Raw genomic sequence first — 14,573 nt, 5'->3', positions numbered from 1 at the left:
ACTTTGAAACAAAAATATACACCTCACACACATGGTTATGGGCTTAAAAATAAGAATACACCTGTACCATGTCAGATATAGAGTTGAAATGTATTCAATTTTGAGTTTGTGTCCCAATATTATACTTTATATACAATAGGGCTATTTCAGCCACACCCGTTGCTGACAGGTGTATAACATCGAGCACACAGCCATGCAATCTCCATAAACAAACATTGGCAGTAGAATGGCCTTACTCAAGGGTTCAGTGACTTTCAATGTGGCTCCGTCTGCCCGGTCAACTGTAAGTGCTGTTATTGTGAAGTGGAAACGTCTAGGAGCAACAACGGCTCAGCCGCGACGTGGTAGGCCACACAAGCTCACAGGACAGCCGAGTGCTGAATCGTGTAGCGTGTAAAAATTGTCTGTCCTCAGTTGCAACACTCACTACCAAGTTCCAAACTGCCTCTGGAAGCAATGTCAGCACAATAACTGTTTGTCAGGAGCTTTATGAAATGGGTTTCCATGGACGAGCAGCCGCACACAAGCCTAAGATCACCACGTGCAATTAGGGCTGGGCGATATGGGAAAAATATCGTATCACGCTATTTAAAAAAAAATGGATGGTATGACAGTATTTTATGTTTTTGAATAATAAAAGTACGTGACCCTAAGGTGGCTACACATACATTCCAAGTAATTTCAATGGGTCTTTCTCCAATCTGGCTGTATACTGTTCAATTCAACTTCAACCCAAAATCATTTCTACATTTCCTGCACTCATTGGAGATAATTTCAACACTGCCACGTAGAGCTGCACGATATGGGCAAACAATCTAGGACTTATTTTTTATCAAATATTGCAATCGCGATTTGGCCTAGCGATTTAGAGCAAAACATTTGGGTGAACTGTTGGAATCATGGAAATATAATGATTATTCTAATTCTATAGTTAGAATTTAATAGTGGGCACTTTGAATACAGTATTGTTTGACATGACAACGAATGAAAATGCCAGAGAGAAGTTATTATGACAGGGTAGGAACCAAAGTGTTGATAAGTGTTTCCTAGGTGACCCTCTAACCTTTGGCTTCATTTAATGTTTTCTCTTAGCTACTTAATTCTTGCTTTGTGTATTCCTCATTAATTTAAACGTTACTGTGGCACAAACAACATGCTGATTTAGGTCTACACCATCACTGGTATTATCAGGCTGTATAGCTAATTATGTTTCCTCTGACTCAGTACATTTATTAGCTAGCTAGTGATTAGCATTAGCTATTAGCAATCAGTATTAGAAATTAGCGTTAGCGGCGAACAAGATTTAGGCCCAACTTGCTAAGAAAATACAAAATAGCTGTTTGCAGATGTAATAAACATAAACTAATTGTGTAATCATAGAATGCTTGTGGATTTATATTAAGAAGCAAAGTGAAAACAGCATCGTTGTCATCAACATTGTTGCATGTGCTGCATTGACCATGCAGACTGAACACAAGTGTTTCCTGGTCGACGAACAACAAATTGAGTGACAGGGTGCGGGGCTAGGTATGTGTGGAAAGCGGCATGGAGAGAGAGCGGGGGAGAGCTGACTCAAGTAGCGAAGTAAACTACAAAAATGGACGTTACACACAGCGTATCCCATTTAACAAACCAAACATTCAAATACCGTTATAAAAGGTAAAGTAAAAACCCAAACCGGTCCGTGCATCAATTCCGGTATATCGTAAAATACCGTATACTGCCAAGCCCTATGCGCAATGCCAAGCGTCAGCTGGAGTGTTATAAAGCTCGCCGCCAAACATGTTCTCTGGCGTGATCAGGTTTCACCATCTGGCAGTCCGACGGGCAAATCTGGGTTTGGCGGATGCCAGGAGAACACCAAGTTTGATGGAGGAGGAATAATGGTCTGGGGCTGTTTTTCATGGTTCGGGCTAGGCCCCTTAGTTCCAGTGAAGGGAAATCTTAACGCTACAGAGTACAATGACATTCTAGACGATGCTGTGCTTCCAACTGTGTGGCAACAGTTTGGGGAAGGCCCTTTGCTGTTTCAGCATGACAATGCCCCCGTGCACAAAGCTAGGTCCATATTGAAATGTTTTGTCGAGATCAGTGACTGGCCTGCACAGAGTCCTGACCTCAACCCCTTTGGGATGAATTGGAACGCCGACATCGAGCCAGGCCTAATCGCTCAACATCAGTGCCCGAACTCACTAATGCTCTTGTGGCTGAATGGAAGTAAATCCCCTCAGCAATGTTCCAACATCTAGTGGAAAGTCTTCCCAGAAGCGTGGAGACTGTTATAGCAGCAAAGGGGGGTTCTCCTGAGTGGTGCAGTGGTCTAAGGCACTGCATCACATTTGCTAGCTGTGCCACTAGAGATCTTGGTTCGAGTCCAGACACAATTGGTTCGAGTCCAGACACAATTGGCCCAGCGTTGTCTGGGTTGGGGGAGGATTTGGCCGGCAGGGATGTCCTTATCCCATCGCTCTCTAGCGACTCCTGTGGTGGGCCGGGCGCAGTGCACGCTGACACGGTCGCCAGGTGTACGGTGTTTCCTCCATCACATTGGTGTGGCTTGCTTCGTGTCAAGAAGCAGTGCGGCTTGGTTGGGTTGTGTTTCGGAGGATGCATGGCTCTCAACCTTCTCCTCTTTTGTGTCCGTACGGGAGTTGCAGCGATGAGACAAGACTGTCACTACCAATTGGATACCACAAAGTTGGGGGGAAAAACGTGTGTAAAAGTTTAACAAATATATTATAATAATAATAAATTGCAGCAAATGGCAATTTGGTAATTTGACTGCAGGAAAAGCCTACTGTACATCAATCTGTCCAACCATCTGACATACTGTACCTACAGTGTCTATGATATTGTTCACCAACTGAGGTTGGAGAGATACAGAAGGAGAATCAAAGCCTGCACACATTGTAGCTCTCCAGGACCAGGGTTAAGACTACTGTCACTGAGTTCATATTGTGATTGTGAGTGGAGACAGTATTTAGTGCTTACCACGAAGGTGAAGCCCTGTTGTTGGGCCAGCTCCTTTCCACTGTGAACCTTCACCACATTGCTAGCCTGAGACGAGTTCACAGGAGACACTGGAGCACACACTAACCTACACACACACACAAACACACACGCACACACAGAGAGACGTGTACACACACAAACACACACAATTCAACAAAAAATTATTTATCCCACAAAAGAGGACCAAGAAGGCTAAAAACAAAACTTGTATGCTCACTCTAGCTGGAGTAAGCAAGAGTTTAACCTAATTTGACGATATCGCTACTACGCAGCAGTAAAACACAATGAAGCCATCTTTCAGGGGGGTGTTTTTCAATCTTCTATACAACGAGTTGACTATGACATGGGGGGTGTTTGGGGCACAAGGGTCTTTGAGTTAAACGCTGCTATCTGGAATGGCCTCTTGGACTAGGAAGAGTGAAATTCTGTACGCAGCCATTCTCCCACTAATGTAACACTTATTGAAGTCATGAGCAGAATGCGAGTCAGGAATGCTGGAACGCCTTGGCGCTTGGAGTTCCCATTCCATCTCGCCCTTTCCTTAACATTCTTCATTCAACTGTTTAACCCTCTAACCCTTATCCTAACACATGAACATACAGTACTCCCATCCATCCATGCACGCACGCGCGCGCACACACACACACACACACACACACACACACACACACACACACACACACACACACACACACACACACACACACACACACACACACACACACACACACACACACACACACACACACACACACACACACACACACACACACACACACACACACTCATGCATGTGCACACACACAAATCCTCCCTGTGCGTCCTCTCTCACCTGTAACTGTTGCTCTCTCGTTTCAGAAGTTTACATGGTGCTCCGGCCAGGTTCAGGCTGATGAGTGTATGGTCAAACCTCTCTGTCTTGTTGAAGCCAAAGTTCCTCCCACACACCGTCACCTTGGTGTCTCCTCCCAGGGGGCCATTGGCTGGGGAGATCTACCCAAAAAGAACAACAACCCTCAAACAACCTTCAAACAACACAGAAAGAGAAAACCCTGTCTAGATCCAGGTGCTGGTATTAAAAAACAAGTGTAAAAAACTGACACTAGAAAAGACAGGCAACCAGGCAAACAAACTTCAAACTATCCTTCAAACAACAATAGAGGAAGGAGTCTCTTACAAACTCTCCAGTAAAAGCATGACTGGCTTTTTCACAGCCAAATCCTGCTGAGTCTTTGCCATGTACCCAGGTTACTGGTGGGAGCTTTGTACTTGTCAAAAGGGTATATGACACATTCAATAAGACATATCCTCAGATGACACTAGTCACTGTCTGCTTGTCTTTGTCCATGTAGACACTGTCACAGTATGGACTGTCACAATAAAGACCAAAACAACAACAATTCCAGTGTTCTCACAGTATAGACTGTCACAATGAAGACCAAAACAACAACAATTCCAGTGTTCTCACAGTATGGACTGTCACAATGAAGACCAAAACAACAGTTCCTGTGTTCTCACAGTATAGACTGTCACAATAAAGACCAAAACAACAACAATTCCAGTGTTCTCACAGTATAGACTGTCACAATGAAGACCAAAACAACAGTTCCTGTGTTCTCACGGAATGGACTGTCACAATAAAGACCAAAACAACAGTTCCAGTGTTCTCACAGTATGGACTGTCACAATAAAGAACAAACAACAACAATTCCAGTCTTCTCACAGTATGGACTGTCACAATAAAGACCAAAACAACAACAATTCCAGTCTTCTCACAGTATGGACTGTCACAATAAAGACCAAAACAACAACAATTCCAGTGTTCTCACAGTATGGACCGTCACAATAAAGACCATAACAACAATTCCAGTGTTCTCACAGTATGGACTGTCACAATAAAGAACAAACAACAACAATTCCAGTCTTCTCACAGTATAGACTGTCACAACAAAGACCAAAACAACAGTTCCAGTGTTCTCACAGTATGGACTGTCACAATAAAGACCAAAACAACAACAATTCCAGTGTTCTCACAGTATGGACTGTCACAATAAAGAACAAACAACAACAATTCCAGTCTTCTCACAGTATAGACTGTCACAATAAAGACCAAAACAACAGTTCCAGTGTTCTCACAGTATAGACTGTCACAATAAAGACCAAAACAACAGTTCCAGTGTTCTCACAGTATGGACTGTCACAATAAAGACCAAAACAACAGTTCCAGTGTTCTCACAGTATGGACTGTCACAATAAAGAACAAACAACAACAATTCTAGTCTTCTCACAGTATGGACTGTCACAATAAAGACCAAAACAACAACAATTCTAGTCTTCTCACAGTATGGACTGTCATAATAAAGACCAAAACAACAACAATTCTAGTGTTCTCACAGTATAGACTGTCACAACAAAGACCAAAACAACAACAATTCCAGTGTTCTCACAGTATGGACTGTCACAATAAAGACCAAAACAACAACAATTCCAGTGTTCTCACAGTATGGACTGTCACAATAAAGACCAAAACAACAACAGTTCCAGTGTTCTCACAGTATAGACTGTCACAATGAAGACCAAAACAACAACAATTCCAGTGTTCTCACAGTATGGACTGTCACAATGAAGACCAAAACAACAGTTCCTGTGTTCTCACAGTATAGACTGTCACAATAAAGACCAAAACAACAACAATTCCAGTGTTCTCACAGTATAGACTGTCACAATGAAGACCAAAACAACAGTTCCTGTGTTCTCACGGAATGGACTGTCACAATAAAGACCAAAACAACAGTTCCAGTGTTCTCACAGTATGGACTGTCACAATAAAGAACAAACAACAACAATTCCAGTCTTCTCACAGTATGGACTGTCACAATAAAGACCAAAACAACAACAATTCCAGTCTTCTCACAGTATGGACTGTCACAATAAAGACCAAAACAACAACAATTCCAGTGTTCTCACAGTATGGACCGTCACAATAAAGACCATAACAACAATTCCAGTGTTCTCACAGTATGGACTGTCACAATAAAGAACAAACAACAACAATTCCAGTCTTCTCACAGTATAGACTGTCACAACAAAGACCAAAACAACAGTTCCAGTGTTCTCACAGTATGGACTGTCACAATAAAGACCAAAACAACAACAATTCCAGTGTTCTCACAGTATGGACTGTCACAATAAAGAACAAACAACAACAATTCCAGTCTTCTCACAGTATAGACTGTCACAATAAAGACCAAAACAACAGTTCCAGTGTTCTCACAGTATAGACTGTCACAATAAAGACCAAAACAACAGTTCCAGTGTTCTCACAGTATGGACTGTCACAATAAAGACCAAAACAACAGTTCCAGTGTTCTCACAGTATGGACTGTCACAATAAAGAACAAACAACAACAATTCTAGTCTTCTCACAGTATGGACTGTCACAATAAAGACCAAAACAACAACAATTCTAGTCTTCTCACAGTATGGACTGTCACAATAAAGACCAAAACAACAACAATTCTAGTGTTCTCACAGTATAGACTGTCACAACAAAGACCAAAACAACAACAATTCCAGTGTTCTCACAGTATGGACTGTCACAATAAAGACCAAAACAACAACAATTCCAGTGTTCTCACAGTATGGACTGTCACAATAAAGGCCAAAACAACAACAGTTCCAGTGTTCTCACAGTATGGACTGTCACAATAAAGAACAAACAACAACAATTCCAGTCTTCTCACAGTATGGACTGTCACAATAAAGACCAGAACAACAGTTCCAGTGTTCTCACAGTATGGACTGTCACAATAAAGACCAAAACAACAGTTCCAGTGTTCTCACAGTATGGACTGTCACAATGAAGACCAAAACAACAACAATTCCAGTGTTCTCACAGTATGGACTGTCACAATAAAGACCAGAACAACAGTTCCAGTGTTCTCACAGTATAGACTGTCACAATGAAGACCAAAACAACAACAATTCCAGTGTTCTCACAGTATAGACTGTCACAATGAAGACCAAAACAACAGTTCCAGTGTTCTCACAGTATAGACTGTCACAATGAAGACCAAAACAACAACAATTCCAGTGTTCTCACAGTATAGACTGTCACAATAAAGACCAAAACAACAACAGTTCCAGTGTTCTCACAGTATAGACTGTCACAATAAAGACCAAAACAACAACAGTTCCAGTGTTCTCACAGTATAGACTGTCACAATGAAGACCAAAACAACAACAATTCCAGTGTTCTCACAGTATAGACTGTCACAATAAAGACCAAAACAACAACAATTCCAGTGTTCTCACAGTATGGACTGTCACAATAAAGACCAGAACAACAGCAGTCCAAGTGTTTTGGTCAGAAGGTAGGACATCAAGGTGTGGGGTAATACCATTAGGAAATGTTGTGTTTATGGACAATAAAGCTTTTTGAACTTGAACTGGCTAGTTACCATGGTGATGATGGGAGGGCAGGAGTCCTGGGTCCAGAGGGAGGTTGGGTGACACTGGGCCAACCTGGTGCAACGGCCTTCACACCAGCCACATCCCATAAACCCCGGCGCCAGCAGGCAGGAACTACACGTCCACTGCTGCTCACAGCCAGGACCAATCAGAGGCACCTTGGTGATCTGGGGGCACACAGGACAACCAATCAGAATACAGACACAACACACCGCTAAACAGGTTTGATTCAAGTTTGATTCCAGCATTGATCACATAACTAACTGTAAGTCACTTTGGATAAAAGTATTTGCTAAATAAACCACATACTGTGATGTACCTCTGTCATACATGGTGGGTTTTTCCTCTCTGATCAATAGGCATACGGGAAAACATTCACTTTGAACTGTTGGCTGGGCATTTGTAGGACATTGACGTCAAGCTCTCAGGACATTGTTTCCAATCATCTGTTGGCTCTGGTCCATGTTGAACACTGTGTCTCAGTGCCAGGCGGCTGTTGTTTCCATCATACCAGTAATGTGAAGAATGCCTGAGTTCTGATTATAATACAGTGTGTGTGTGTCTTTGAGTGTGTCATTATACACTACGTCTCTTAGTGTTAGTGTGTGTGTCTCCATAGAGTATGTACATGCATGTGTGTGTGTGTGTGTGTGTGAGAGAGTCTGCTCTCTATTCACCTTATTTCCTGTCACCAACAATAGGGAGCCATCCTGGCTGCGCTGTGGAGAGCCAGTGTGGCCCTGTGGGAACAGGAGTGCCACCTCGGGGGAAACACAGCGTGAGGGGTCCAGGCGGAAGTCCACGTGGGGCGTGCTGCGTTTGGAACGGGAAACAACCACCTGGGGAAGACAGAGGCCAGGCCAGGTCAGTAAAACACAAAGTTACACCACCTAATGTGAAAAACAGCCCTGTCTACCGGAGATGCCACACGTACCTCACGTTATTAATAATAGGTCAATGTAATGACGTAGAAATGCACTGTGGGGTACTGTACTTGGCATGGTATTTGAATTCACTGTTTTTTTGTTGTGGTTGCTGGTGTTTTCAGTCAACGTGAACTGGGCATGAGGATTTGATAGGACTCTTTAGTGCTGAGCAAATCTGCTGTTGTTTCTTCTAATATATGCTGTACAAGATTGAAGGTTGCAATAGAATAGAACGGGGACAGAATGGGGTAACGTCATGGAATCTTGTGGTGTTGACCAGGGTATCTTGTGATGTTGACCAGGGTAACTTGTGGTGTTGACCAGAGTATCTTATGGTGTTGACCGGGGTTAATTGTGGTGTTGATCGGGGTATTTTGTGGTGTTGACCAGGGTATATTGTGGTGTTGACCAGGGTATATTGTGGTGTTGACCAGGGTATATTGTGGTGTTGACCAGGGTATATTGTGGTGTTGACCAGGATATATTGTGGTGTTGACCAGGATATATTGTGGTTTGACCAGGGTATATTGTGGTGTTGACCAGGGTATATTGTGGTGTTGACCAGGGTATATTGTGGTGTTGACCAGGGTATATTGTGGTGTTGACCCGGGTATCTTGTCGTTACAGAGAAGGAGCTAATAACACAGTAACACTGAATTACATTTGACTTCACATGTAAAGTAACGCCTCTATTGGGCACAGCTGAAAATGAGAGCTTTTGGGAGTTTTTTTCCATTGGCATTGTATGGGCCCATTGGGCCACTCCTGCTACTGTGTGCAGGGTAATAACTAATGCTGCTGTAATGAGGGTGAGATGACAGATTGGGTGGAGGTGGAGGTGGAGGGAGCTACAGAGAGACAGAGGGACAAAAGACATCGCCTGCAGGCAGAGAGAACAGCACAAGAGCACTGTATACCTGGACATGTCAGGAGGTGTTTCAGACGTCTTACTAATCTACACACACAGTCAGGCAGGCAGGCAGGCACACACGCAGGTAGGCAGGCAGGCAGGCACACACGCAGGCAGACAGGCAGGCAGGCAGGCACACACGCAGGCAGACAGGCAGGCAGGCACACACGCAGGCAGACAGGCAGGCAGGCACACACGCAGGCAGGCAGGCAGGCAGGCAGGCACACACGCAGGCAGCCAGGCAGGCAGGCACACAGGCAGCCAGGCAGGCAGGCACACACGCAGGCAGCCAGGCAGGCAGGCAGGCACACACGCAGGCCGCCAGGCAGGCAGGCACACACGCAGGCAGCCAGGCAGGCAGGCACACACGCAGGCAGACAGGCAGGCAGGCACACAGGCAGCCAGGCAGGCAGGCAGGCACACATAGATGCATACACACACACTCCTACACACAGATACAGTGTAGTGTACACCTGGAGTAACATTCATCATGTGTAATTAGGCTGCAATTACAGGCTTGGAGCTCAGAACCAGTTGGGTTGGGGTGAAACATAACAGTAACAGTGGGCTGTAATGGAGTGTGGTTATGTCCTGGTTGACTAAGGAATGCTCTGGTTACATCATCTACTTTATCACTCCCCTCTCCATCTATCCCCCCTTTCTCTTTATTGACTGGCCCTTAGCCAGGTGTGTGACTACAAAGTGTTGCTTGCTTGAGTGCAGGTAAGCTTCCTGCAGTGTTTAGGCACTGTTTAAATAAAGTTGAACAAATGTCATATCTTTGTGAGGGACTTGAGCCAGTCAATGAATGACACGTCTCCGGTCTCAGGGACCGCTATTTTTCTGAAGGGGCAACTCTGTCCTCAGTGGCCTGTAACAGTGGGGATAATGTGTATGTGTTGCTTTCCACTGGGGACGTCCCCCATATAACAGTCCTAGTCTCTCTCTCTCCAGAGATGATAGTGGTGTGAATTACAGCTTATTGTATTAGCCAGAGGAAGTAAGCCTATAAACACAACCACTGTGTTATTCCCACAGTGATACTGAACCACAGACTTCCTGAGCCAGAATGAGAGACCTCGGGGACAGACTACAGTGCACTCTCTCTTTCTCTCTGTCACCTTCCCTCTCTCTTTCTCTCTGTCACCTTCCCTCTCTCTTTCTCTCTGTCACCTTCCCTCTCTCTTTCTCTCTGTCACCTTCCCTCTCTCTTTCTCTCTGTCACCTTCCCTCTCTTTTTCTCTCTCTCCCTCGGTGCTAAGAGCATTTTTCTCTGGGAACAAAGGGTAAACAGAAAGAAAGGCAGTTGACAAGTCTTTCCTAGGATTCTAATAAGCTAGAAGCAATCTTTCAACCTCTATTCCTCCCTATTTTTCCCCTTTGCGTTTTTCTCCATCTTTCCCCCTTTATCTCTCCTTCCCTCCATTCACTTCTCCATGCCTCCTCTTTCTCTCTTCCTCCCTGCCTCTCTCTCTTCCTCCATCTCTCTCTCTCTCTCTCTTCCTCCATGAGGCCCTCTGCACCCCTCTCCCAGGACAGCTGTTCTCCCGCTCTCTCCTTCCCAGAGCCATGTCCTGAGACAATGAGGTTAGAAATTTCACCAACAACAAAAAAGAGAGAAAAAAACATGCCAACAGCTGCGGGCACTCTGCAGAAAGAGAGAGAGAGAACGTGTCATCGATGCTCGGCGCTCACCATTAACGGGCCGTTCGGCTCATAACCCTGCTTCCCGCGCAGCTGTCGCCACCTTTTCCCCCGTTTTCGTCGTTCTTCCATAACTTTTTCGAACACCGTTTTTCGGACCGTATTTATAAAACACCATCAGGGGGAGTTTTAGAGACCAGAAGGGTTCATTTAAAGGAACATGCAAGACAGAACACTCCAAAAGCTCTTATCAGTGGTGTTCCACTTCTTATTTGTACTTTACCCCCCAATTTCGTGGTATCCAATTGGTAGTCCCCTACGGACTCGGGAAAGGTGAAGGTCGAGAGCCATGCGTCCTCTGAAACACGACCTTGCCAAGCCGCACAAATTCTTGACACACTGCACGCTTAACCCGGAAGCCAGCCGCACCAATGTGTTGGAGGAAACACCATCCAACTGACGACCAAAGTCAGCTTGCAGGTGGCCCGGCCCACCACAAGGAGTCACTAGAGCATGATGAGACAAGGAAATCCTGGCCGGCCAAACCATCCCCTAACCCAGACAACGCTTTGCCAATTGTGCGCCGCCTCATGGGTCTCCCGGTCACTGCCGGCTGTGACGCAACCTGGAATCGAACCCTGGGCTGTAGTGCCTTAGACCGCTGCGCTACTCGGGAGGCCCTTGGTGTTCCACTTCTATCTGACCTGACTGAACTTAGCCTGATCCCAGATATTTTCGGGCTGTGTTGCCAACTTCTATGGTCATTGTCACGGCCAATGCATTGTGCATGTAAACAGGGTGGATGTTGGTTGATCTGGGACTAGGATACACTGAAACACTGAGTTCATCCCGTCTATAGGAGACAGAGAGACAGCTGCTGAGAGAGGAGCAGGTCTGCAGGTCTACTGACAGACAGACACAAACACACACGACATGGGAAAGTGAAATCCACGTTGGCTGTACATGTCATTGATAGTCAAAACCAGCCATGTTGTGTTTGCTCAGATGGTAGAACTCGGTGGAATGCAGCAGCAGGGTTTGTGGAAGCATGGAGAGGCAAGGTTGGGGGTCATGTGTTGAGCAAACAGGAAGGAAGCCCCCCCTCCAACTTGCCTCTGTACTGGTTGCCAGCTGTGTCTCAGCATGCTGTGTCCCCAAAATGGCTGGTTTTACTGGTCACGTACCAACATCCTGCCCCATTTACATGCACAATGAGAAAGGGAAACAGTGCAGCCTGGCAACCGCACTGACAGGCAGCGGAGATTATGTTGTGCAGGTTTCTGTAGGGCTTCAGTGTACACTCAGGAGTAAGGGCCACAGCGGTGGATACGGTTGTTAAGTTAGGTAACCAGGTTAAACGCTCAATACCTTGCTGTTCATGCATCTTCAGCCCAAACCATTTTGAACAAATGAATATCACCCAGTAATAGTCGACCCCTTCTCCAGGCCCCCAGTGTCTCCAGGGCCCAGATAAAATACACAACCCTTCATAAGGGCGTTTTAAGGGGTCATTCATGCCTATAAATGCATTATAAAGCTTATTTTCTTAAAGTATTACAGTATCACCCTTGGTGTCCCCGACCTGTATGAGGCGTCCATCTGTGGTGCCCAGGCTGGCCACGGTCTGTTCCTGGGCGGTTGCCACGGCAATGGAGGTGAGCAGGACTTTGCTGAACTGACCGCTGAAGTAGTCCAGTCTGGTCATTGGGGTGGTCACTTCCAGACGGTATCCCTCCCCGTGCTTCCCACAGCCAAACGAGTCATCTGAGGAACTCTGGGTGGAGAGGAAGACAGGTAACATACAGCAGAAGATACACCACATGTATCACATTAATGTTGCATGAAAGACGTCATATACATCCACACTGTTTTTAACGTCTCAACGGATAAAACAGCCATTATCCTATGAGCTACAGTACATGCCCTCCTGCCCCTGCCAGATGTGGGTAACCGGGAAGGGAGAGGAAGAGGGATGGAGAGAGGGGCAGAGCTGGGCTTGCTATGCCCCCTCATCTGCTCTTTCATCAGACCCTGCTTGTAAGTGAGAGCTCAGTTGTGACCCACTGTGGCTGGCACAGTGTGTGTGTTTAGGAGATCATCACGCATGGCAGGAACTCATGGGAAACACAACGAAATGCGTGCTGGTGCGGCTGCCATGACGTTACACACTTGCACTGTTCTCTCTCTCCTTTTCTCTTTCTCTCTCCCTCTTTGTCTCCCTCTCTCTATCTCACCCAACAGACATACAAGACTTCTTCACACAGACCTATTTTTCACAAACTTTACGTGGGTTTGTTCAACTGCACACTGTTTGGCACAGGCAGCCCTATGCATGTTGTCACTTGACCACTCTCTCTAAAAATCCCACTTTGAACACCAACTACCTCTAGAAGTTACCTAAGTCATTATCATTAAACCATTATTCTGACCCTCTGAAGAATCATCAGAGGTCACCAGCCATTGAAGCTGACAACGTTCCCCAGGCCCCGGCTGGTCAAGCTCTCAAGGCCCCTACCATTACACACCCCGGCCCCCCCAGTCGGCCATCAATAATGAACAAAACCCGAGGCTGGCACGTGGGGGGCCGTGACTAAACAGGCAGGGCCAGCTACAGAGATTAAGGTGCTGGGTACAGACTACAGAGAGCTGAGTAAAGAGAGAGAGGGAGAGGGAGTAGTTCATACAATGATGTAGGTCCAGGGGATAAGGTCTTTCAAATTCTCTTAAAACCCATCAGATCACTCTACAGTTTGTTGCTCCAACCCAACCACACTGACTGATGGCAGCTGTGTATCTGGGATGTACAGCTAATTAACTAACCAGAACCACCAAAAGAGACACTCTCTCTACATCAAGTGCTGCTGTAAAGACTATGTCACTAACATTTCTCAGGCAAATCTCAAAGGAGAGCTTAGAATCTGAGGAGAACAATTGGAAAGTAGTAAATCAAGAAAGCAGCTTTTCTTCAGCAGCCATTACAAAGTAGAGTAGACCATTACAGGCTAGCTCAGCTCCAAGGTGAAAAGAGAGTCCTGGCTGTTAGTCAAACAAACTGTAGTAGTATAAATTGTAGTAGACGTATAAACTGTTGTATTAGTATAAACTATAGTAGTATAAACTGTAGTAGTAGTATAAACTGTAGTAGTATAAACTGTAGTAGTAGTATAAACTGTAGAAGTATAAACTGTAGTAGACATATAAACTGTTGTATTAGTATAAACTGTAGTAGTATAAACTGTAGTAGTAGTATAAACTGTAGAAGTATAAACTGTAGTAGACGTATAAACTGTTGTATTAGTATAAACTGTAGTAGTAGTATAAACTGTAGAAGTATAAACTGTAGTAGTATAAACTGTAGTAGAAATATAAACTGTAGAAGTATAAACTGTAGTAGTATAAACTGTAGTAGTATAACCTGTAGTAGTAGTATAAACTGTAGAAGTATAAACTGTAGTAGTAGTATAAACTGTAGAAGTATAAACTGTAGTAGTATAAACTGTAGTAGACGTATAAACTGTAGTGGTATAAACTGTTGTAGAAGTATAAACTGTAGTAGAAGTATAAACTGTAGTAGAAGTATAAACTGTAGTAGTAGTATAAACTGTAGTAGT

General features: G+C 44.8%; 1 protein-coding gene across 1 annotated transcript in view; it reads right to left on the bottom strand.

The window, feature by feature from the left end:
- The window catches only part of LOC129862095 (hepatocyte growth factor receptor-like), a 113,208-nt gene that overhangs the window by 54,584 nt on the left and 44,051 nt on the right, over nucleotides 1–14,573 (bottom strand). The window contains exons 3-7 of the mRNA XM_055933443.1: nucleotides 12,545–12,736; nucleotides 8,160–8,321; nucleotides 7,473–7,649; nucleotides 3,845–4,005; nucleotides 2,992–3,097 (exon numbers count right to left, since the gene is read on the bottom strand). Coding sequence (XP_055789418.1) covers nucleotides 2,992–3,097; nucleotides 3,845–4,005; nucleotides 7,473–7,649; nucleotides 8,160–8,321; nucleotides 12,545–12,736 — 798 coding nt within the window. The remainder of the gene's footprint in view (nucleotides 1–2,991; nucleotides 3,098–3,844; nucleotides 4,006–7,472; nucleotides 7,650–8,159; nucleotides 8,322–12,544; nucleotides 12,737–14,573) is intronic.

This window comes from Salvelinus fontinalis, chromosome 9 (genome assembly GCF_029448725.1).
Source record: "Salvelinus fontinalis isolate EN_2023a chromosome 9, ASM2944872v1, whole genome shotgun sequence".
NCBI lineage: Eukaryota > Metazoa > Chordata > Actinopteri > Salmoniformes > Salmonidae > Salvelinus > Salvelinus fontinalis.
Note: the sequence above shows the minus strand (reverse complement) of the source record. Positions and strands in the feature narration are given on the sequence as shown.